General features: G+C 50.4%; 2 protein-coding genes across 5 annotated transcripts; both read left to right on the forward strand.

Moving 5' to 3' along the window:
• The first annotated feature begins 8,032 nt into the window (after window positions 1–8,032).
• LOC129473054 (cytosol aminopeptidase-like) lies at window positions 8,033–9,608 on the forward strand. The gene is made up of 2 exons (XM_055263257.2): window positions 8,033–8,456; window positions 8,590–9,608. The coding sequence occupies exons 1-2, from the start codon at window positions 8,308–8,310 to the stop codon at window positions 9,515–9,517; spliced, it is 1,077 nt and encodes a 358-aa protein (XP_055119232.1). The 5' UTR covers window positions 8,033–8,307; the 3' UTR covers window positions 9,518–9,608.
• A 1,118-nt stretch (window positions 9,609–10,726) lies between these two features.
• CDKN1A (cyclin dependent kinase inhibitor 1A) lies at window positions 10,727–21,722 on the forward strand. Of its 4 annotated transcripts, XM_055263631.2 has the most exons (4): window positions 12,082–12,186; window positions 13,260–13,266; window positions 18,477–18,926; window positions 20,142–21,722. In XM_055263631.2, exons 1-4 carry the CDS (start codon window positions 12,097–12,099, stop codon window positions 20,189–20,191), a joined length of 597 nt encoding a protein of 198 aa, XP_055119606.1. In that variant the 5' UTR covers window positions 12,082–12,096; the 3' UTR covers window positions 20,192–21,722. The 4 variants fall into 4 exon arrangements, with proteins under 4 accessions (XP_055119607.1, XP_055119606.1, XP_063488389.1 ...); XM_055263632.2 differs by lacking the exons at window positions 12,082–12,186; window positions 13,260–13,266 and adding an exon at window positions 10,727–10,834; XM_063632319.1 differs by lacking the exons at window positions 12,082–12,186; window positions 13,260–13,266 and adding an exon at window positions 12,972–13,203.
• Window positions 21,723–24,468: the final 2,746 nt, after the last annotated feature.

Consider the following 24,468-nt stretch of genomic DNA (forward strand, 5'->3'; position numbering starts at 1 on the left):
TTTTGAAAAATCCAGAACAATCATGCAAAGCAAGTAGAAACAGGCCGGGCCAGCTGAGAGTGACCATATGCCCTGGATCTCTTGGTGATATAATTAGCTGTTTTCTTCCAGTGGTGAGTGGGTGGCTCACTCTTCTGGCACCCGGCAAGGCCGCATGATGATGCAACAATGCAACAAAAGACAAGCCCGGGCAAGGCCAGCGGGAGCTCTGCCGGCCAGAGTTGCTGATGCAAGACCATGCACGGGTGTGGGGAGGCTGTTTCAGGGCTGCAGGGAAGTGGGAGGCCCCGACTGCCCAGGAGGCAAAACGGGCCTCCTGCTCACTCAGCCATGAGCGTTTCTACCCCAAACCCTGGCTCCCTCCTTCCTTCCCTCCTCCCTGTTCAGTGGCAGAATCTATTCCTAGTTCACTCAGTCTCCCAGGGGTTAAAGGGTCCGTTGAGACTTCTAGAAGTGAGATAGAGGGGCCTGTGCAAGGAGAGACTAAATCAGGCTTCCCAAGCCTTGAGGATGGAGGGTGGGGAGCTTTCAATTACCTGGGGAGATTTTTTCAAAATATCTGTACACTTGTGCAGCCGGCGGACCCTTATCCAATTTTAATTCAGTGGATTGAGATAGGGCTGGCATTTGGAATATGTATTTTAATTGTGTTAATTATTATCTAAGATGGTATTAACGATTTAAAAATATATATTAAGAAGAATAAGCCTACTTTACACCCCAAGACAGACAGGCTGTGCACAGTGGGTGCTATCCATCCAGACTTCCTAATGGTGCCCTGGAGGGGTCACACAGTGGGCCTGCTCCTGTCTCCAGAGGCAGCCATTGCCACTGTTTCTTGTGTCTCTCCTTTTTTTTTTTGAGACAGGGTCTCTCTCTGCTGCCCAGACTGGAGTGCGGTGGCACAATCTTGGCTCACTGCAGTCTCGACCTCCTGGGCTTCTACCTCAGCCTCCCCAGTAGCTGGGACCACAGGCGTGTACCACCACACCTGGCTAATTTTTGCATTTTTTTGTAGAGATGGGTTTTTCACCATGTTGTCCAGGCTGGTCTCTAACTCCCGGGCTCAAGTGATCCCCGTGCCTCGGCCTCTCAAAGTGCTGGGATTACAGGAATGAGGCAGGCGCGGCCCCTCTTGTGTCTTCTTGCAGAGAGAATCTGTGTGTATACAGGAGCACTTGGCACAAGGGGTTCTCCCACCCCTATGCTGAGAATCACTGAGCTACAGGCAGGAAGGTCCAATGGGGGCGATTTCGGGCATATTCAAAAGGGAGAAAGGAGAATTGGGCTTGCCTTGAAGTCTCACTGCAGCAAGCCCCCACCGTCCCGGAGTCCCACACACCCCATTAAGACACTGTCAGGCTGGCGTGGCGGCTCACACCTGTAATCCCAGCACTTTGGGAGGCTGAGGTGGGTGGATCACGAGGTCAGGAGTTCAAGACCAGCCTGGCCAATATGGTGAAAGCCTGTCTCTACTAAAAATACAAAAATTAGCTGGGCATGGTGGCACGTGCCTGTAGTCCCAGCTGCTGGGAAGGCTGAGGCAGGAGAATCGCTTGAACCCAGGAGGCGGAGGTTGCAGTGAGCCAAGATCACGCCACTGCACTCCAGCCTGGGTGACAGAGCAAGATTCCATCTCAAAAAAAAAAAAAAAAGAAAAAAAGAAAAAGAAAAGAAACTGTCAGGGTCTATGTACCTGCATTTCTGGCAGTAAAAGAACTTTTCTTCTTAATAATCCTTCTCCCCAGCCTTCAGGGGGTTTTCAGGTGGATTTGCTGACTAAGATATTTTCCTGCATTCAAGTCCAATGACTTCTCAGACTTTGATGTTGACTAGTTTAAAAAGAAAAAGGAAAAGCTGTGTACCAGAAGGAGGAAACTGGGTCCTGCCGTGTAACTTTAGGCTAGTCTCACTGTCTCTTTGCGGCCTGGTTTCCTCCTTTGGGAACTGAAGAGGATCATGCTTACTTCAGTTTTCTCAATCTCTCCGGAGAACGGTAAGATTATAGCTATGAAAGCACCCGTTTTAGACATGAAGATATGGAGGTCCAAGTTCATGTTCTGCACAGGTGGCATTCTTCTTACTCTTGTGGCCGCATCCAGAGACTCAGCAGGAAAAGACCCTTTCACCGGAAGACGGGGGAGAGGAAGGAGTCCCGTCTGCCGTGCTCCCAGCTGTGATGGAGATGCCTAGTGGGTCATCACAAATCTGTGCGGCCCTCTGGGGACTACATTGACCTGTGCATCTGGGGGTGCATCCAAGTTCTCACCAATGGAACGTGGGTGGGAGGTGATGCCAGTCCCTTCTGAGCCTGGTGTGAAGAAATGCACATGGCTTCTTTGGCACTTTCCCCTACCTCCAGCTAGAGTCAGAGATCACAAGGCCCCAGGGAATGGTGGAGCCACGTGGTGGAAAGAACCTAAGAGCCTGAATCACCACACGGAGGGCAGCCACCTGCCCACCAGAACATCTCTATCGGATTCATATGTGAGTGAGAAATAAACTTGTATTGGCTTGTCACTGAAATGTGCGAGTTTATTTATTACAGGAGCTAGTGTCGTCCTATCACATACCCTGACTTTTCTTCATAAGTCCAGTCCTAAGCTGCTAGGATGGGCGTAGGAGGAGACATCAGCAATGATTCCTCCCAGCAGGTACAGGGTTGTTAGAAATCACTGAGGATAGGGAAGAGGGAGTGACACCTCCTCCCTGGCTCTGAGCTTGGCTCTAGTGTGGCCACTAGCACTGGGGCTTGGGGGTTGCGGCTGTCGCATTCCACAGTGGCCCCGATGGCATTACAATTACAGATGACACTTAGAGCCACCCTAGGGAAGCAAAGGCAAGGACAAGCAGCTGATGGGAGGAGGAGCAGAAGGGCTGGGGCCACAGCCAGAGCCCCGGATCTGCCCTTACCCTGGTCTGTGTCCCCTCAGCCGAAGTCAGCACTTCCTAGGGTCTCCATTTCTCTGTCTGTATAAGTGTCTAATACCCCTGTCCTGGTTGGGGGAGGGAGGAGTGTGTGGATGGTGAGGAGTGAGAGAATGGATCTGAAACCTGACGTCACTGAGATTCCACACTGCTGTGCAATCAGAGGCCCCGAACCCAAGCTGAGCCTATGCTGAGGCTTTACTTGGGAGGGGTTTAAAAAACACGTTAGGGAAGAAAAAAAAAATCAAAGTGCCTAATTCCTATATTTTGGGATCATCCAGAAGGCTGTTGTGAGCTAAGGGGCCTGGAGGGGGTGTCTTGGGATCTTTGAAGGCAGCTCACAGGACTGAATTCAGAATCTGTGAGCAGCTCCCTTTGCTGCCAAATGTCTATTCTCAGGTGTCACAATCGTTGAAATTCCTCCATTAGAGCTTCATTCCTTTGGATTACTTTTTGTTTCTACACAAAAATGCAAGCAATGATAATCCCCAATATGTGTTCAGGGCTTTAGACTTGTTCCAATAATCCTAAAAGACACAGATAGACAGCAAGGCCCAGATACCTGGTGTGGCTACTTCTTCAATCATGCTTCTCCTGACGGAGTGATTATGGGGCAATTCGACTCCTAGGTGTATATCCAGAAACTCTTGCACATATGCCCTAGACACATGGATAAAAATACTTACAGTAGCCCTATGTATAATAACAAAAATTGGCGATAACCCAAAATGCCCATTGATAGGAGAAGGAATAATTGGATATTTAAAAAACTGAAAATGGGCCGGGCATGGTGGCTCATGCCTGTAATCTCAAGACTTTGGGAGGCTGAGGCTGAAGTTTGAGCCCAGGAGTTTGAGACCAGCCTGGGTAACATAGGAAGACACCATCTCTATTTAAAAAAAAAAAAATTAGCCAGGCATCGTGGTGTGCACCTGTGGTTCCAGCTACTTGGGAGCTGAGGTAGGAGGATTGCTTGAGGCTGGGAGGTCAAGGCTGCAGTGAGCCATGATCACACCACTGTACTCCAGCCTGGGCGGCAGAGTGAGGTCCTGTCTGAAAATAAATAAGTAAATAAAAATAGAAACCGGAAAACTATTGAATCATGTTTAAGTTATGTATTGCTGCCTAACAAATCATGTTAAAACACAGTGGCAACCAAGATCATTTATTTGCTCACATTCTATAATTCAGTCAGGGGTTTACTGGGGATGGCTTATCTCTACTTCATGTGGCTCCACCTGGGGAGGTTCAACTGGAGCTGGGGGATCAACTCTCAGGATGGTCCTCCTATGGCTGGCAAGTTGATGCTGACTGTTTGCTGGGAGATCTGCTGGAACTCTTAGCTAATGGGCCTCGGTTATCCTGAATGTGACCTCTCCACAAGACTTCTCAAAGCATGATGGTCTCAGAGTAATCAAACTTCTTACATGGTGGCTTAACAAAAGCAGCAGAAGTTACTATACCTTCTTAAGGCTTAGGTCTGGAATGGGCACAGGGTTACTTCTGTCCCATTCTATTGGCTAAAAGAGTCACAAGCCAGAAATGTTCAAGGGGAGACAACTACAAAACAGTGTGAATACCCAGAGGTATACCTCATTGGGTGACACTGACTTCCACAAACCACAACCACCCACAACTACATGGATAAATATTAGGTTAGGTTATGCTTCAGTAACAAATAACCTCTACATTTCAGTGACTTCACACACAAATGGTTACTTTTTTCTTATGTACATATCCCATAGAAGTTGGTGGGGCACTCTGCTCCACACGTTCACTCAGGGATCCAGGCTGATGGAGGCTCCACCATGTTGGAGTGGCACCATTGCACCATCTGGGACATGAGACCTCACCTTTGCCACAACTGTGAAGGACAGAAAGGCTCGAGAATTTCACCTGGCCTCAGCTCTAAAGAGACAAATGTCACTTATGCTCATATTTCATCTGCTAGGACTAGTCGCCTGACCCCATCTACACTGTAAGTGGGGCTGGGAAATGTTAGAGATCACCTGGAAAAATGGCTGACCATTACTGTCTTGGCCACATGTGATAGAACTATTTAAAACAAAAAAAGTTATACATAAAATGCAAGGTAGTGTTCACTTTGGGTTAGAGGTGGAACACACAAGAAAGTGTCAGTGATTTGTAATATTCTAGTTTTTGGTTTGAGCAGTGAGTGTTAATTATTTTTTAAAACAAATGAATGAATGAATGGACAAATGAATAAATAAAAGAGAGGGCTCGGAAGCAGCAGCACTGAAGCCTAACCTCAGAGTACGGGCCAAAAATGACCCTTCAATAAACATTCACTGAGTTCCCAGCTGAAGCTGGTAGGCCTCTTCAAGGTACAAAGATGAATAAAATATGGGCTCAGCCCCTCCAGGTGCCCAGCTCAGAGGATTCAGTAGACACATAAACCAAGCAGGAGGGCAAAGCACAGTGGAGAGTCTTGCTCAGTGGGAGCTCTGGGAGCAGAGGGAGCCCCGAGAAGGCCTCACCCCAAGTCACATGTGTTGGGTTATGAAGAATCAATAGGAATTCAAAAGGTGAAGAATGGAGTGGAGGTGGGGCAAGTTGGTCAGGGACACTCATTTTACCAAGAGAGGAAGATTTGTGCAAAGGCACAAAGAGGCCTTCACCCCTCAGGTGGCCTGTGTTCACAGCATTTCCTCACTGCCTTCTAGTCCCTAAATGATCTGATCAACTTACTCCCTCTGCACTGCACCACCCAGAACCTTCTGCAAAAGCCAGGCACTTGTCCTCCACAATGGCTGCCATGAGTGTTGGCTGCTGATGCTTAATAGCCAAGTCCTTCCTTGGCCTTAGAGGAGGAAGCTGTCTTGCCAGAGGTCATGCACTCCCCTACTGCAGGGGCAGCCACATCCAGATGACTGTTTGGAAACCCATAGTGTAAGGGCCTAGCTCTCATGCTTCAATTCAGCGAACTCTGCAGGACCATCCCAGCTCCAGGGCTCCTGGTGGGATCAGCCAAGGCCTCTCTGGGCCTCCAGCCTCTATCAGACCCCAGTTCTTCTCTCTGCTCAATTCTGTTTCTTTTATATCCAGACAAGCGTTGATTGTGAATGCACTCCCCAATAAACTTCCTTCAAGCAAAACTCTATGTCAGAATGTGTTTTCTGGGAAACCTACTTAAGATGCCCACTAAAATATAAATAATTACTAAATTCCAAGGGATGACTTTCCTGGGGATGTTTGTATAGCAATTATCATTATAACTAATATTCATGGAGTGATTTCTATGTGCCAGGCTAAGCACTTTGCCTTTAAGATCATATTTAATGAAGAACAGAGCCTCACAGTAAGAATACATGTCTTTTATTTTATTTATTTATTTATTTTTTAGACAAAGTTTTGCTCTTGTTGCCCAGGCTGGAGTGCAATGGCGCAATCTCAGCTTACTGCAACCTCCGCCTCCCAAGTTCAAGTGATTCTCCTGCTTCAGCCTCCCAAGTAGCTGGGATTACAGGCATGCACCACCATGTCCAGCTAATTTTGTATTTTTAGTAGAGACACAGTTTCTCTATGTTGGTCAGGCTGGTCTCAAACTCTCGACCTCAGCTGACCTGCCCGCCTCGGTCTCTCAAAGTGCTGGGATTACAGGCATGAGCCACTGCGCCCGGCCTATTTTTATTTTTTATATATTTTTTGAGACGGAATCTTGCTCTGTCTCCCAAGCTGGAGTGCAGTGGCGTGATCTCGGCTCACTGTAACCTCCACTTTTCAGGTTCAAGCGATTCTCCTGCCTCAGCCTCCCGAGTAGCTGGGATTACAGGCATGTGCCACCACACCTGGCTAATTTTTGAATTTTTAGCAGAGACGGGGATTTCATGATGTTTCATCATGTTGGCCAAGCTGGTCTTGAACTCCTGACCTCAAATTATCTGCCTGCCTCAGCCTCCCAAAGTGCTGGGATTACAGGTGTGAGCCACCATGCCAGGCCTATTTATTTATTTATTTATTTATTTATTTATTTTTATTTATTTTTTTTTTTTTTTTTTTTTTTTTTTTTTTGAGACGGAGTCTCGCTCTGTCGCCCAGGCTGGAGTGCAGTGGCGCAATCTCGGCTCACTGCAAGCTCCGCCTCCCGGGTTCACGCCATTCTCCTGCCTCAGCCTCTCCGAGTAGCTGGGACTACAGGCGCCCGCCACCACGCCCGGCTAATTTTTTGTACTTTTAGTAGAGACGGGGTTTCACCGTGGTCTCGATCTCCTGACCTCATGATCCGCCCGCCTCGGCCTCCCAAAGTGCTGGGATTACAAGCGTGAGCCACCGCGCCCGGCCTATTTATTTATTTTTGAGATGGAGTTTTGCTCTGTTGCCCAGGCCGGAATGCAATGGCGTGATATCAGCTCACTGCAACCTCCGCCTCCCAGGTTCAAGCAATTCTCCTGCCCCAGCCTCCCAAGTAGCTGGGATTACAGGCGCCTGCCACTATGCCTGGCTAATTTTTTTTGTAGTTTTTAGTACAGATGGGTTTCACCATGTTGGCCAGGCTGGTCTCAAAGTCCAGAACTCAGGTGATCCACTCGCCTCAGCCTCCCAAGTGCTGGGATAACAGGCACGAGTCACCGCGCCTGGCCAGGCCTATTTATTTTTATTTTTAATTATTTTTTTAAGGCTAGTTAAATGAAGCAGTGGGAGTGGAGAAGGAGCAAAGAAATCTATAACTGGTTGTGATCAATTAGTTGTAAACACCACTGCGCTCGGACCAGCCTAAAGGAGTGAATTTCTAATGGTGAAATTTCAGGAAATTTCAGGCTTAGGCAGTAGCAGGCTTGGGAATCTGGAAGTGTTTGTGTTGCACAAATTCTGTCACAAATTTCCCTGCCCAGTCCTGATCCTTATGTTGACTGGGTAAAGCCCCCAGTAGGTCAGGGTGTTAGTTCCCAAAGTCATTCTTCTAAAACAAAAAAAGTGATGGCTCACGCCTGTAATCTCAGCACTTTGGGAGGCAGAGGCAGGCGGATCACATGAGATCAGGAGTTCGAGGCCAGCCTGGCCAACATGGTGAAACCCCGTCTCTACTAATACAAACATTAGGCGGGGCGAGTCATCGTCTGACGTCTGGCCGTGAGATTTTCAGGAGCTGGGGTCTCTCCGCTGCAGACACGACGCAGGGCCTTGTTTTAGGAATCTATTCCAAAGAAAAAGAAGATGATGAGCCACAGTTCACAAGTGCAGGAGAGAATTTTGATAAATCGATAGCTGGAAAGCTGAGAGAGACTTTGAACATATCTGGACCACCTTTGAAGGCAGGCAAGACTCAGATCTTTTATGGTCTGCATCAGGACTTCCCCAGCGTGGTGCTAGTTGGCCTCGGCAAAAAGGCAGCCGGAATCGACGAACAGGAAAACTGGCATGAAGGCAAAGAAAACATCAGAGCTGCTGTTGCAGTGGGATGCAGGCAAATTCAAGACCTGGAGCTCTGTTCCGTGGAGGTGGATCCCTGTGGAGACACTCAGGCTGCTGAGGAGGGAGCGGTGCTTGGTCTCTATGAATACGATGACCTAAAGCAAAAAAAGAAGATGGCCATGTCGGTGAAGCTCTATGGAACTGGGGATCAGGAGGCCTGGCAGAAAGGAGTCCTGTTTGCTTCTGGGCAGAACTTGGCATGATGGAGACGCCAGCCAGCTAGATGATGCCAACCAGATTTGCCGAAATTATTGAGAAGAATCTCAAAAGTGCTAGTAGTAAAACTGAGGTTCATATCAGACCCAGGTCTTGGATTGAGGAACAGGCAACGGGATCATTCCTCAGTGTGGCCAAAGGATCTGACGAACCCTCAGTCTTCTTGGAAATTCACTACATAGGCAGCCCCAATGCAAACGAACCACCCCTGGTGTTTGTTGGGAAAGGAATTACCTTCGACAGTGGTGGTATCTCCATCAAGGCTTCTGCAAATATGGACCTCATGAGGGCCGACATGGGAGGAGCTACAACTATATGCTCAGCCATTGCGTCTGCTGCAAAACTCAATTTGCCCATTAATATTATAGGTCTGGCCCCTCTTTGTGAAAATATGCCCAGCGGCAAGGCCAACAAGCTGGGGGATGTTGTTAGAGCCAGGAACGGGAAGACCATCCAGGTTGATAACACTGATGCCGAGGAGAGGCTCATACTGGCTGATGCGCTCTGTTACGCGCACACGTTTAACCCGAAGGTCATCCTCAATGCCACCACCTTAACAGGTGCCGTGGATGTAGCTTTGGAGTCAGGTACCACTGGGGTCCTTACCAATTCATCCTGGCTCTGGAACAAGCTCTTCGAGGCCAGCATTGAAACAGGGGACCGTGTCTGGAGGATGCCTCTCTTCAAACATTATACAGGGCAGGTTGTAGATTGCCAGCTGGCTGATGTTAACAACATTGGAAAATATAGATTTGCGGGAGCATGTACATCTGCGGCATTCCTGAGAGAATTCGTGACTCATCCTAAGCGGGCACATTTAGACATAGCAGGTGTGATGACCAACAAAGATGAGGTTCCCTATCTATGGAAAGGCACGACCGGGAGGCCCACAAGGACTCTCATAGAGTTCTTACTTCATTTCAGTCAAGACAATGCTTAGTTCAGATACTCAAAAATGTCTTCACTCTGTCTTAAATTGGACAGTTGAACTTAAAAGGCTTTTGAATGAATGGATGAAAATATTTTAAAGGAGTCAATTTACATTTAAAAATGTAGAACACGATGACATTTTTATGCCTTGATTTTTTTTTCATTTTACACAAAGATTTATATATATATTTTTTGAGATGGAGTCTCGCTCTGTCACCCAGGCTGGAGTGCAGTGGCACGATCTCAGCTCACTGCAACCTCCGCCTCCTAGGTTCAAGCGATTCTCCCACCTCAGCCACCTGAATAGCTGGGACTACAGGTGCCCACCACCACGCCTGGCTGATTTTTGTATTTTTAATGGAGACGGGGTTTCACCATATTGGCCAGGCTGGTCTCAAACTCCTGACCTTGTGATCCGCCCGCCTCGGCCTCCCAAAGTGCTGGGATTACAGGTGTGAGCCACCACGCCGGGCCAGTATATATTTTTAATTGAGAAGCAAAATTGTACTTCAGATTTGTGATGCTGGGAACATGAGCAAACTGAAAATAACTAGCCACTTGTCAGAAACAATAAATCCAATTTTCTGTGCAAAAAACAAAAAAACAAAACAAAACAAAACATTAGCTGGGCATGGTGGTGCATGCCTGTAATCCCAGCTACTCGGGAGGCTGAGGCAGAAGAATTGCTTGAACTTGGGAGGTGGAGACTGCAGTGAGCTGAGATTGTGCCACTGCTGACTTTGTCTCAAAAAACAAAACAAAACAAAACAAAAAAACAAAATGAAAACAAAAAGCCAGGGCTGCCTCTGCTCAATAATGTTCTATCTTTGTTCCGCCTCTTCTCTGGGGTCTCACTTCTTGGGAGCCTGTGTGAAGGTGAATTCCTCTGAAAGCTGACTGCCGCTATTTGGGACTCCCCAGTCTCTTTCTGAGAAATGGTGACATTGTTCCCAGCACTTCCTCTCCCTTCCTAGGCAGCTTCTGCAGCCACCACTGAACCTTCCTCACATCCTCCTTCTTCAGGCTTGGTCTTTCCACCATTCACCATTCTCCTACCCCACGCTGCTCCACCGCACTCTGGGAAGGGGGCTGGTCTGGGCGCTCTTGTCCCCCAGGCTGAGCCTCCCTCCATCCCTATGCTGCCTGCTTCCCAGGAACATGCTTGGGCAGCAGGCTGTGGCTCTGATTGGCTTTCCGGCTGTCAGGAACATGTCCCAACATGTTGAGCTCTGGCATAGAAGAGGCTGGTGGCTATTTTGTCCTTGGGCTGCCTGTTTTCAGATGAGGAAGGGGATGGTAGGAGACAGGAGACCTCTAGAGACCTCAGGTAGACCTTAGCCTGTTACTCTGAACAGGGTATGTGATCTGCCAGCAGATCCTTGCGACAGGGCTGGGATCTGATGCATGTGTGCTTGTGTGAGTGTGTGCTGGGAGTCAGATTTTGTGTGTGACTTTTAACAACCTGCTCCCTTGCCTTCTTCAGGGCAGAGGTCCTCCCTTAGAGTGTGTCTGGGTACACGTTCAAGTGCATGGTTGCAAACTTTTTTTTTTAAAGCACTGAATAGTACTAGACACTTAGTAGTTACTTAAGAAATATTGAATGTGGTGGTGGTGGTGAGCTAGAAGTTATAAAAAAAATTCTTTCCCAAAAACAACAACAAAAAGAATTATTTCATTGTGCTCAGTACCACAAAAATTTAAATAATTCATTACAAGCCTTTATTAAAAAAAATTTTCCCCCAAAGTAAACAGACAGACAATGTCTAGTCTATTTGAAATGCCTGAAAGCAGAGGGGCTTCAAGGCAGTGGGAGGAGGTGCCTGTTCTCTGCTGGACATTTGACAACCCGCCCTTTGGATGGTTTGGATGTATAGGAGTGAAGGTGCAGAGAGCAGTGGGGCTTAGAGTGGGGTCCTGAGGCCGTGCCGTGGCCTTTCTGGGGTGTAGCCAAAATCCTGGCCTGACTCCAGGGCCAGGCAGGCCAAGGGGGTCTGGTGCTGTGTCCTCCCACCCCTACTCGGGCCCCCATCCCCACAGCAGAGGAGAAAGAAGCCTGTCCTCCTCGAGGTCAGCTGCGTTAGAAGAAGAAGACTGGGCATGTCTGGGCAGAGATTTCTAGACTCTGAGCAGCCTGAGATGTCAGTAATTGTAGCTGCTCCAAGCCTGGGTTCTGTTTTTTAGTGGGATTTCTGTTCAGATGAACAATCCATCCTCTGCAATTTTTTAAAAGCAAAACTGCAAATGTTTCAGGAGCAGAAAGGAGGCAAAGGTGAAGTCCAAGGGAGGTCAGGGGTGTGGGGTAGATGGGAGCGGATAGACACATCACTCATTTCTGTGTCTGTCAGAAGCACCAGTAGACACTTCCAGAATTGTCCTTTATTTATGTCATCTCCATAAACCATCTGCAAATGAGGGTTATTTGGCATTTTTGTCATTCTGGAGCCACAGAAATAAAGGATGACAAGCAAAGAGCCCTGGGCAGGAGGCAAAAGTCCTGTGTTCCAACAACAGTCATTTCTTTGCTGCATGATCTGAGTTAGGTCACCAGACTTCTCTGAACCCCAGTTTCCTCAGCAGTGTATAGGGGCTATGTGGGGAGTATTCAGGAGACAGACAACTCACTCATCAAATCCTCCCCTTCCTGGCCAACAAAGCTGCTGCAACCACAGGGTTTTTTCTGTTGAGGTGAGTGTAGGGTGTATGGACATTGGTTCAATGTCCAATTCTTCTGTTTCCCTGGAGATCAGGTTGCCCTTTTCTGGTAGTGTCTCCAATTCCCTCCTTCCCGGAAGCATGTGACAATCAACAACTTTGTATACTTAAGTTCAGTGGACCTCAAGTTCCTCATCTGTGAAATAAACGGGACTGAAAAATCATTCTGGCCTCAAGATGCTTTGTTGGGGTGTCTAGGTGCTCCAGGTGCTTCTGGGAGAGGTGACCTAGTGAGGGATCAGTGGGAATAGAGGTGATATTGTGGGGCTTTTCTGGAAATTGCAGAGAGGTGCATCGTTTTTATTATTTATGACTTTTTATTTATTAATGTCATCCTCCTGATCTTTTCAGCTGCACTGGGTAAATCCTTGCCTGCCAGAGTGGGTCAGCGGTGAGCCAGAAAGGGGGCTCATTCTAGCAGTGTCGTGTCCTCCTGGAGAGTGCCAACTCATTCTCCAAGTAAAAAAAGCCAGATTTGTGGCTCACTTCGTGGGGAAATGTGTCCAGCGCACCAACGCAGGCGAGGGACTGGGGGAGGAGGGAAGTGCCCTCCTGCAGCACGCGAGGTTCCGGGACCGGCTGGCCTGCTGGAACTCGGCCAGGCTCAGCTGGCTCGGCGCTGGGCAGCCAGGAGCCTGCGCCCCGGGGAGGGCGGTCCCGGGCGGCGCGGTGGGCCGAGCGCGGGTCCCGCCTCCTTGAGGCGGGCCCGGGCGGGGCGGTTGTATATCAAGGCCGCGCTGAGCTGCGCCAGCTGAGGTGTGAGCAGCTGCCGAAGTCAGTTCCTTGTGGAGCCAGAGCTGGGCGCGGATTCGCCGAGGCATCGAGGCACTCAGAGGAGGTGAGAGAGCGGCGGCAGACAACAGGGGACCCCGGGCCGGCGGCCCAGAGCCGAGCCGAGCCGAGCGTGCCCGCGTATGTCCGTGCGTGTCCGCGAGGATGCGTGTTCGCGGGTGTGTCCTGCGTTCACAGGTGTTTCTGCGGCAGGTGAATGACGGGCGTGGGTCGGTGCGCGCTCGGCTTGCGCACACGGTGTCTCTAAGTGCGCGGGTGACGGGGGTCGGGATGTGCCGGAGACCCCGGGCTGAGAGCGGGATTGCAAGTACAGGAATCCCCGGCCGCGCTCCCTGCCCCTGGAAACCCAGCTGGGGCGAGGGAGGGCGTGGACGGGACTGCTCTGGGAGCTCGCCTTTGGCTGCAGTTGGCTCCAGGCCCCAGGCGCAGTTTGCTCGCGGCGTGGGGATGAAGTCCGTGTCCCTGGAGGGGCCCAGGAGGGGCGAGGAAAGCGGAATGGAGTAAGTTCGTCTAGGATCGGTCCCGGGTGGCTCTGGGGTCCAATCGGCGCCACCCTGGCCCAGGTCCCGGGTTCAGGTCCTCTACGCCACTGTGTCCACCACCTGGCTGAGCGCTGAGGTCAGCGCGGGCTGTTTCCTGGCCCTTGGGAGTGTGCCAGGACCCGTCCCCTAAGGACTAGCGAGGAGGTGACTCATTGTGACAAGGAGACCCCAGGGAACGGACTGTATGAGGTCAGAACCCCTCCCGGGATGGGGTACAGCGGGACTCCAGAAGCCCTCTCCCCTGCCCCTTCGCGGTCTCCGTCCTCCCATCGGCACAGTGACCTATTTGGCTGGAACAGTTTGTTCCCAAGGAAGCCGGGCACCGGAGGTCCAGGACACCGCGTCGGGTCCCCGCTCCGCGGCGCGCCCTAGGGGTCGGGGAGTCACGGCCCTGCGCTGGGCGGGCTCTAACCAGCTTGTCAGTCGGGGAAGGGCCAGGGTCTCCTCTACCTCTTTCCCACCGCGGCCCGGAGAATCGCGATCCAGCTGCCCTCGGGTCGGGGCGCTGGACTCCGGGGCGAGAGCGGAGCCCACGCCTGGATGGGAGGCGGGGAGGGTTCATGTCTTTGAGGGGTGGGGGGTCTGGGGGGCACGACGCTGCTCAGGGCCTCCATCAGCTGCCTCGGGGTCTCGGGGCGTCCCGACCTATAGCCCAGATTCCCTCTCCGAAAGCGACAGGGCTGAGCGGAGCAGGGGGCGAGTCGCCTGGCGCGGACCACGGCGCGTCCTCTCCGTCCCAAACCCCTGGGGGACACTTGCGCCCTCTTCGTGAGGAAAAGCATCTTGGAGCTGGGTTTGGAACTTGGGGCGCCCAGGCTGCTTCCCCTCTCCTTGCCTCCGTCCACGTCGCGTTTCTGGGAGGACTTGTGAGCGGTTTTGTTTTCGTTGCTCCCGTCTATTTTTATTTTCCAGGGATCTGACTCATCCCGTGCTTTGGGCGTGGAGATAAGGTGGAGGGGCCGGCTCCCGGCGCGCGCGCGCAGGCGTGTGTGTGTGTGTGTGTGTGTGTGTGTGTGTGTGTGTGTGTCAGACATGGCACAAGAGCGCGCGGTTTCCCAACAGCGGCGGGAGTTTCGGAAGCCTGGCCGGCTCAGCGTGACGTGTCCGCGGCCCCCCGTCCCCTCCCATTCTCCCCCTCCCCACCCCAGGGTGACGCGCAGCCGGAGTGGAAGCAGAGTTTTGGCGGGCGAGCAGCGCCTTGCAGGAAACTGACTCATCATTACTCCCTCCAGCGGTCCGAGGCTCTGCCCACGCACCTCCCACCCCGCGCGTGATTTCCTGGAGGCCGGCGCCCCCTCCCGGCCCTGGCGGGAATAGCACACCGGCTTTCCCGCGGAGTGGGGCTGGCCCGCGCGAACCGCCGCGGCTACCCCTGGGCTCATCCGAGATCAACCCCTATGCCATTACCATCCCTTCAAAGGAGCACTCCTTAGGTTCAACAGTATTTACTGAGCTCTTACTGGAAATTAAAATATAGCTGAAGTCTAAGGCAGGAAGGCCAATAAAGGAGGCTATTTTTAATTGTTTCTAAAACAAGCGTTTGCGTTTCTGAGTTTTCTTTGGGCTGAAAGTTATTATGAGCATGAGAGCAGATTTTGATGGGGGAGGAGAGGCCTATGAGAGCCATAAGAGAAGGAGGGGTGGTAGAAGAGGAGAGGGTGCCTGCCTAGATCCTAGTCCTGTCTTGAGCTCGCGGGAGCCAGGGAATATCCAGCTCCTTGATGAAGCCCTAGGCGGGCTCCTCCTCCTTGTGCCTATGATGTATTGAGACCCAGAATGTCCATTTCAAACACACCAGTGTGTGCCCGCTTGGCTGGCACCCCAAGAACGCCCATCTGAGGAACTGTGCCAAATACTTGCTTGAATCTTCAATTTGGATTAAGTTGGTCTCAGGAGGCAGAGCCTCAGCAATCTATATTTCGAAAACACTTCCCTAGGTGCTTTCTTTCTTTCTTTCTTTCTTTCCTTTCTTTCTTTCTTTCTTTCCTTTCTTTCTTTCTTTTTTTTTTTTTTGAGACAGAGTCTCACTCTGTCACCCAGGCTGGAGTGCAATGGTACCATCCTGGACTCAAGCAGTCCTCCTGTTTCAGCCTCCCAAGTAACTGGGACCACAGGTGTGATCCCCTCCCCCATGCCCAGATTTTTTTTTTTTTTTTTTTTTTTTTTGAGACGCAGTCTCACTCTGTTGCCCAGGCTGGAGTGCAGTGGCGTGATCTCGGCTCACTGCAAGCTCCGCCTCCCGGGTTCACGCCATTCTGCCTCAGCCTCCCCAGTAGCTGGGACTACAGGCGCCGCCATCAGGCCCGGCTAATTTTTTTTTGTATTTTTAGTAGAGATGGGGTTTCACCGTGTTAGCCAGGATGGTCTCGATCTCCTGACCTCGTGATCCGCCCTCTTCGGCCTCCCAAAGTGCTGGGATTACAGGCGTGAACCATCGTGCCCCGCCTTTTTTTTTTTTTTTTTTTGAGACAGAGTCTCACTCTGTTGCCCAGGCTGGAGTGCAGTGGCGTGATCTCCGCCTGCTGGATTCAAGCAATTCTCCTGCCTCAGCCTCCCGGGTAGCTGGGGCTACAGGTGTGCACCACCACACCTGGCTAGTTTTTGTAATTTTAGTAGAGATGGGGTTTTGCCATGTTGGCTAGGCTGGTCTTGAACTCCTGACCTCAGATGATCTGCCCGCCTTGGCCTCCCAAAGTGCTGGGATTACAGATGTGAGACACTGCACCCAACCACCCAGCTAATTTTTATTTATTTATTTTTTTTAGTAGAGACAAGGTCTCGGCTAGTTGTCCAGGCTAGTCTTGGACCCTTGGGCTCAAATGATTCTCCCACCTCTGCCTCCCAGAGTGTTAGGATTACAGCCATGAGCCACTGCCCCGGCCTCCCCAAGTGATTCTGATGGGCCTCTCTGGTTAAGAAAACTCAAAATTAGAGAGGGAGTGGGGTTCAATACTGGAGCACAGGACTCAGGGCAAACAGGCCTGGGTTCAGATCCTGGCTGTGCCACTGGTGAAGTGCGTGATGTTGGGCAAGTTACTTACCTGAGCCTTGGTTCCCTCTTCTGTAAAAAGGGAGCTAATGGATATCCACTTTTTAGGAGGATTGATATCTTTAAACTGCTTAGAACAGCTCCCAAACATAAAAATATATAAATAAATCCCAACTCATGCCTGGCAGAGGGTGGACAGAGGTTACTTGAGGGCTCTGTCCACTGTACTGGGTGACCCCTTTATGGGGCAGTGGCCTTTGGCCTTTTTAGCTGTATGACGTAGGGGCAAGTCTCATATCTCTTCCATCTCCTGCCCTTTAAACTTGGTGTGAAGTTACCAAGAGCCTCCTCTTCCAACCAGCTGGGACGTGAAACTGTGGGCTCCTCTGATCACAAGCAGTGGGGTGAGGTGGGGTGGAGCAGATGTGGCATGTGTCCCGGGCTTCCTGCCTCGGGAGGACTCAGCAGAGCTTTCACCCCTAGAGCCTGCAAGTTGGGACTTGTCCCTAGGAAAACCCAGTTGCTGCCAAGGTCGTGCAGTCACTCAGCCTTGGAGTCAAGCCAGAGCAGGCAGGTAGGTGCCAGGGCTCCCTCATGGGCAAACTCACCCTGCGTTTTCCCTCTCCTGAAGGGGGAGGAGAGGAGCCAGGTAGACCAGCCACCTTTAATTTTCTTTTTGTCTGCAAGACGGGTTCCTTGGACACAGGCAACACGGGGCAGGGGCTGCCAGGTGTCTAGACTTCAGATCACCTGATGTGCCTGGCAGGATGTGGCTCAGCCTGGGAGAAATCATCCCTTGCGCTGCCCCACCCGGCCCCTCCTTACCCCTAGGCCACCCGCCTGACGACATCCTTGGGAAAGGCCCTCAGCCTACAGCACCTGTCAGCTGCCGTCTGAAGGAGGTAGTTGGCAGGGGGAAGTGATAGGGGGGAGGCTCAGTAAAACTGAAGGCAGAGAGGAATAATCATACTTCTGTTTTCCATGCACTTCTGTATACGAAGTGCTGCTGGCACGTTACCTACATTAACTCAGTTAATTCTCATGTCTATCCTCTGAGACAGTCACCATTACTATCCTCATTTTATAGATGAGGAAAATAGGGCTCAGACAAGTTAAGTTGCTTGCCCAGGGTCACCTAGTAAAACCTGGACTCCAACCCCGGTGATCTGACTCCAGAGCCCTCCTGCTTAACTACCAAGACCCAGCCTTTCATTCGGCTCTGTTCTGTCTGCCCTGCTGCATGGACCCCCTGATCAATTGCTTATGTGTCTGTAGCCACGCTCTTTAAGCTTGTACACGGCCCCATTTATGGGTGAGGAAACTGAGAACTAGAGACATTAAGTGGCTTTTTAAAGCTTACGTAGTAACTGGCAGAGCTGGGACCACAACCCGGGTGCTTTTTGCCCCAAAGTCCGGGTATTTTACTTGGCAGAGCAGGGTTACCCTACTTGGGGATCTGGGTGGGGGGATTTAGGAGGCTGGAGGAACTGTCAGACTGTTCCTTCTTTTAGGAATTGACCTCCTGGCCGGGGCTGTGATTAGGAAACTGCTGGACTCTGGCAATTCACACATATTTGGGGGGCATTCACACCCATGAGGGACACCTCTGGGGGGAAAACAAATTGATTTTAGCTGATAATACCTGGTGGCAAACAGGACCCTGGTCCTTGCTCTTGCAATAAACTTGCCTTTGTTGACATTAGCTTGCCCTTCAGTTGCCTGCTCTCCCAGTGACCTTGGGGTGCCAGGCTGGCTGAGCTCTGCTGCTGGGGGTCAGGCCTCCTGTGGGAAGGAGGCAGGAAGACCAGATGGAAGGAGTGAGAGAGACCCTCTAGTAGGAAGACGTCACCTGAGGTGACACAGCAAAGCCCGGCCAGGTAACATAGTGTTCAATCTCCGCGGTGATCAGGGTCTTCCTTGTATCTCTGCTGCAGGCGCCATGTCAGAACAGGCCGGGGATGTCCGTCCGAACCCATGCGGCAGCAAGGCCTGCCGCCGCCTCTTTGGCCCAGTGGACAGCGAGCAGCTGAGCCGTGACTGTGATGCGCTAATGGCGGGCTGCATCCAGGAGGCCCGTGAGCGATGGAACTTCGACTTTGTCACCGAGACACCACTGGAGGGTGACTTCGCCTGGGAGCGTGTGCAGGGCCTTGGCCTGCCCAAGCTCTACCTTCCCACGGGGCCCCGGCGGGGCCGGGATGAGTTGGGAGGAGGCAGGCGGCCTGGCACCTCGCCTGCTCTGCTGCAGGGGACAGCAGAGGAAGACCATGTGGACCTGTCGCTGTCTTGTACCCTTGTGCCTCGCTCAGGGGAGCAGGCTGAAGGGTCCCCAGGTGGACCTGGAGGCTCTCAGGGTCGAAAACGGCGGCAGACCAGCATGACAGGTGAGGACATGTGCAGGGAAGGACATCGTAAGGGACCAGGATTCTCAGAATCCGTGGTCCAAGGGCTGACCTGTCTGGTCCTGGTCCAGCACGCTCCTTAGGTAGAAGGAAATAGTCCCAGAGAGGGGAAGCAACCTCCCTGAGGTCACACAGCAAGTAGGCAGCAAAGACCAACTAGCTAACATTTATTGGGAACGTTCATTATGCCAGACCCTTTGCCAAGCTTCTAAGGTAGATTTATTTAGTCCTTATAGCAATGTTATACCATAAGACATTCTTGTTACCCTCCCCGCCTTTCTTTTTGAGACAGGTGTCTTAACTCTGTCGGCCAGACTGGAGTGCAGTGGTACGATCATGGCTCACTGCAGCTTCAAACTCCTGGGCTCAAGCGATCTTCCTACCTCAGCCTCCTGGGTAGCTGGGAAGCTGGGAAGCTGGGACTACAGGCGCACACCACTACGCCCGGCTAATTTTTTGAGTTTTTGTAGAGACAAGGTCTCACCATGTTGCCCCGGCTCATCTTGAACTCCTGAGCTCAAGCAGTCCTCCTGCCTCAGTCTCCCAAAGTGTTGCGATTACTGGCATTAGCCACCATGCCCAGCCCCTTGCCATCCTTTTAGGGCAAGGAAACCAGGCTCAGAGAGGTAGAGTGATTTATCTAAGGTCTCAAAGTGAATTTGCAGTTGGGTCAAGACTAATTATAATAACAACAACTACTGACGTTTATATGGGCCCGGCATTGTGCTGAACGCTTGCATGGATTTTGTAACAGAATCCCTATATTAGCACTGTCCAGTGACTCTGCAGGGATGGGAGTGTCCGGTGCAGGGGCCACGAGCCCCATATGGCTGTTGTGCATTTGGCACACAGCTCATGTGACTGAGGAACTGAATTGTTCATTTTATTTGATTTTAGTCTGTTTAAACAAGCACACAGAGCTAGTAGTGGCTCCTCTGCTGGGCAGCTTGACCTAGAGCAGACCCATGGGTGCAGGTGTGGTGATTGATAAAATCACAGCTGTGAAGCATGGTGGGACACTCCATATTACCCCTCAAGAGACAGAGTGGACGTTCCCCGAGTTCTTCCTGCCCTCAGCAGTCGGCCCCGTCGGCCCCAGGGAAGGGTGTCCTGGCCCCCTGCTGTCCTGCCTCAGGTGGGCAGCTCCGCCGTGTCCTCTTCCTCTTGGCCTGGCTGACTTCTGCTGTCTCTCCTCAGATTTCTACCACTCCAAACGCCGGCTGATCTTCTCCAAGAGGAAGCCCTAATCCGCCCACAGGAAGCCTGCAGTCCTGGAAGCACGAGGGCCTCAAAGGCCCCCTCTACATCTTCTGCCTTAGTCTCTCAGTTTGTGTGTCTTAATTATTATTTGTGTTTTAATTTAAACACCTCCTCATGTACATAACCTGGCCGCCCCCTGCCCCCCAGCCTCTGGCATTAGAATTATTTAAACAAAAACTAGGCAGTTGAATGAGAGGTTCCTAAGAGTGCTGGGCATTTTTATTTTATGAAATACTATTTAAAGCCCCGTCATCCTGTGTTCTCCGTTTCCTCTCTCCTGGAGGTTGGGTGGGCCGGCTTCATGCCAGCTACTTCCTCCTCCCCACTCGTCCGCTGGGTGGTACCCTCTGGAGGGGTGTGGCTCCCTCCCCTCGCTGTCACAGGGGGTTATGAAATTCAACCCCTTCACCGGACACTCAGACCTGAATTCTTTTTAATTTGAGAAGTGTAAACAGATGGCACTTTGAAGGGGCCTCACCGAGTGGGGGCATCATCAAAAACTTTAGAGTCCGCCTCTAAGGTTGGGCAGGGTGACCCTGAAGTGAGCACAGCCTAGGGCTGAGCTGGGGACCTGGTACCCTCCTGGCTCTTGATACCTCCCTGTCTTGTGAAGGCAGGGGGGAGGTGGGTTCCTGGAGCAGACCACCCCCCTGCCCTCATGGCCCCTCTGATCTACACTGGGGATCCCATCTCGGTGTTGAGCCTTTTCCCTCTTTGGCTCCCCCTGTACCTTTTGAGGAGCCGCAGCTACTCTTCTTCTCCAGCTGGGCTCTGCGATTCCCCTCTGCTGCTCTCCCTCCCCCTTGTCCTTTCCCTCCAGTACCCTCTTCAGCTCCAGGTGGCTCTGAGGTGCCTGTCCCGCCGCCACCCCCAGTTCAATGGACTGGAAGGGGAAGGGACACACAGGAAGAAGGGCACCCTAGTTCTACCTCAGGCAGCTCAAGCAGCGACCGCCCCCTCCTCCAGCTCTGGGGGTGAGGGGTCCCATGTGGTGGCACAGGCCCCCTTGAGTGGGGTTATCTCTGTGTTAGGGGTATATGATGGGGGAGTAGATCTTTCTAGGAGGGAGACACTGGCCCCTCAAATCGTCCAGCGACCTTCCTCATCCACCCCATCCCTCCCCAGTTCATTGCACTTTGATTAGCAGCTGAACAAGGAGTCAGACATTTTAAGATGGTGGCAGTAGAGGCAATGGACAGGGCGTGCCACATGGGCTCATATGGGGCTGGGAGCGGTTGTCTTTCCTGGCAGTAACGTTGAGCCCCTGGAGCCACTGAAGTGCTTAGTGTACTTGGAGTGTTGGGGTCTGACCCCAAACACCTTCCAGCTCCTGTAACATACTGGCCTGGACTGTTTTCTCTCGGCTCCCCATGTGTCCTGGTTCCCCTGTCTCTCCACCTAGACTGTAAACCTCTCGAGGGCAGGGACCACACCCTGTACTGTTCTGTGTCTTTCACAGCTCCTCCTACAATGCTGAGTATACAGCAGGTGCTCAATAAATGATTCTTAGTGACTTTACTTATAATATTACTATTGTGGTTATTATACCTTATTATAAGAACAAATAAATGGGCTTTTGGGAAGGATTTCATAATTTAAAAAATAGTTTTAAAAATTAAGCATTTAAATTTAGAGAATGCAGAAAACTTAGCAAACAGAAAGACTGTGCTGCAAAAAACAACAGCAAAACAGAAACTACGGTCACACCTCTGCAAAGATCACCACTGTCAATATTTTGGTTTGTTGTATAATCTTTTTGTAAAGAATATATTATAGCTTAACATCATTATTTATCAGATAAATGCAAATTAAGATACCACAATAAGATACCACCATACACTTACCCAGAATGATTAAAAAAGACTGACAATGCCAAGCGTTGGCAAGGTTATGGAGCAAATGGAGCTCTTATTTAAAAAAACTATTTGGGCCAGGCGCAGTGGTTCACACCTAGAATCCCAGTGCTTCGGGAGGCTGAGGCAGGCAGATCACTTGAGGCCAAGAGTTCGAGACCAGTCTGGCCAACACGGTGAAATCTCTATCTCTACTAAAAATACAAAAATTAGCTGGGCATGGTGGTGTGGGCTTGTAATCCCAGATACTTGGGAGGCCGAGGTAGGAGGATCACTTGAACCCAGAAGGCAGAGGTTGCAGTCAGCTGAGATCATACCACTGTACTCCAGCCTCTTCCAGGGTGACGGAGTGAGATTCATCTCAAATAAATAAATAAATAAATAAATAAATAAATAAATAACTGTTTGGCAATATCTTCTAAAGATGCCTACCTTCATGGCTACCTCATGACCCAGTAATTCTATTCCTAGATATGTTCTCGAGAGAAATGGGTTCATATTTCCACTGAAAAAGGCATAAGAATGTTCTACACAGTGGCTCACACCTATAATCCCAGCACTTTGGGAGGCTAAGGCAGGAGGATGGCTTGAGCCCAAGAGTTTGAGACCAGTTTAGGCAACATAGCGAGACTCTTATCTCTACAAAAAAAAAAAAAATAGCCAGGCGTGGTGGAGCGTGCCTGTAGTCCTAGCTACTTGGGAGGCTGAGGTGGGAGGATCGCTTGAGGAGCTTGGGAAGTCAAGGCTGCAGTGAGCCCTGACTGCACCACTGCACTCCAGCCTGGGCAACAGAGTGAGACCTTGCCTGTCTCCCTCAAAAAGAGAAAAACCAAAAGAATGTTTCCAGCAGCATTATTATTAACAGATCCAAGCTAGAAATAACTGAAATGTCCATAACAGAATAGATATGCAAATTGTGGTATATTTATATAGTGGAAAGTTATCCAACATTAAAAAAACAAGGTACTGTTGCATGCATCTTCTGGTTATCTATTCATAATTAACCACCCCAAGACTGAGTGGCTTAAAACAATAATCATTTATTTGCTCCCAACACTGCAATTTAGCCCAGAACTACTTTTCAAATGTGGAATAATTCTCTGCTGCACAGGGCAGAGCTTTCTACTAGAATCATAGAGTTCTGAAACGAGACTCTCGCCGCCAGAGAGGACTTCCAGGCACTTCACAACTGTCTACTGATCCAGAGTTAAAAGTCCAGGACCAGGGAATACACTGGGGCATGTGATCCAAGCGCTTGTCCCATAGCCTGCACCTATTCCAGAACCCTCTCTTGCTCCGGTCACCGCTTAAACATGGCAGCTTACTAAATCATCCAGTAAATGGGCTGGAGTGGTCTTTAGTACACTGCCTCTGAAATGCAAATTAAAAACTGGTAAGAGGAGGGTGGGGGCCTGGGGGAGGGATAGCATTAGGAGAAATACCTAATGTAAATAAATGATGAGACAATGGGTGCAGCAAACCAACATGGCACACGTATACCTATGTATCAAACCTGCACGTTGTGCACATGTACCCTAGAACTTAAAGTATAATTTTAAAAAAGAAAAAAATGGTAAGAGGTGCAAGATACACTAAGTTGTCCTTTACCACAGAGGGAATGACCCAGCATGCCCCAGTTTATTTGACCACTTAAAACTTTAATGATTTGATAGATCTCTAAATTGTTGTAGGGAAAGTGGATGTGAACCACTTTTGATCCCCTTTCCTGATATGGACTGAAAAGAACACACTTGTCATAGTGTTGGCTTCTTATCATCAGAGGCTGTGTAGACTCTTCTAGTGAGGATACGGTATCTGATCATGGCTGCCCCGTGGATAATCATGAATCACCATGCTTCAGTCGGTTTTTACAGGGGCAGCATGTGGTGGATCCAATGGAGATACTATAGGGACCACCTCAGTATCCTTTAAGTCTCTGAGGGTATCACTAATTTCTACCCACCTGGGACATGCTATTGCTTCTGATTTACTACCTTGACCAGCAGGATAATTTTAGAGACTTCTACTTGGTCTTTCTTTCCATAATGGCTCTTATTCTACAGATGAGAGAGAATGTGAGAATGTGGCAGAATGTGAGAGTTCTGCTATCTGTGAAGTTATGCATCCCAATTTGTACTCAAGGGCTAGGAAATAACCATAGAGTAGGTCCACAGACTCACTGGGAGATGAGCTTGGCTAGAACTCTATTTATCATCTGGCCTTCTATGTTCCCCCTCTCTAAAAGGAGGCTATAATGGTATTTTGGGTCATCTAGAAGCAGTGAAAGATCAAACCCTTTATCTAACAGACCTCAGATGATCTGGTTATTCCCAGTTCCACACTGTACAGCTATTCTGGTACATAGCCAGAGGGTGCTTTTGGGAAGAATCAAGGAAACATTTATTTTATAT

This window comes from Symphalangus syndactylus, chromosome 23, assembly GCF_028878055.3.
Source record: "Symphalangus syndactylus isolate Jambi chromosome 23, NHGRI_mSymSyn1-v2.1_pri, whole genome shotgun sequence".
In the NCBI taxonomy this organism is placed as follows: Eukaryota; Metazoa; Chordata; class Mammalia; order Primates; family Hylobatidae; genus Symphalangus; species Symphalangus syndactylus.

Excerpts from the sequence above, each read along its gene's own strand:
- CDKN1A (XM_055263631.2), top strand. The coding sequence starts at position 12,097 with ATGTGGGGAGTATTCAGGAGACAGACAACTCACTCATCAAATCCTCCC. Across the intron at positions 18,927-20,141 it reads GCGGCAGACCAGCATGACAG|ATTTCTACCACTCCAAACGC; the intron begins GTGAGGACATGT and ends GTCTCTCCTCAG.
- LOC129473054 (XM_055263257.2), top strand. The coding sequence starts at position 8,308 with ATGAAGGCAAAGAAAACATCAGAGCTGCTGTTGCAGTGGGATGCAGGC. Across the intron at positions 8,457-8,589 it reads GTCTCTATGAATACGATGAC|GCCAACCAGATTTGCCGAAA; the intron begins CTAAAGCAAAAA and ends CAGCTAGATGAT.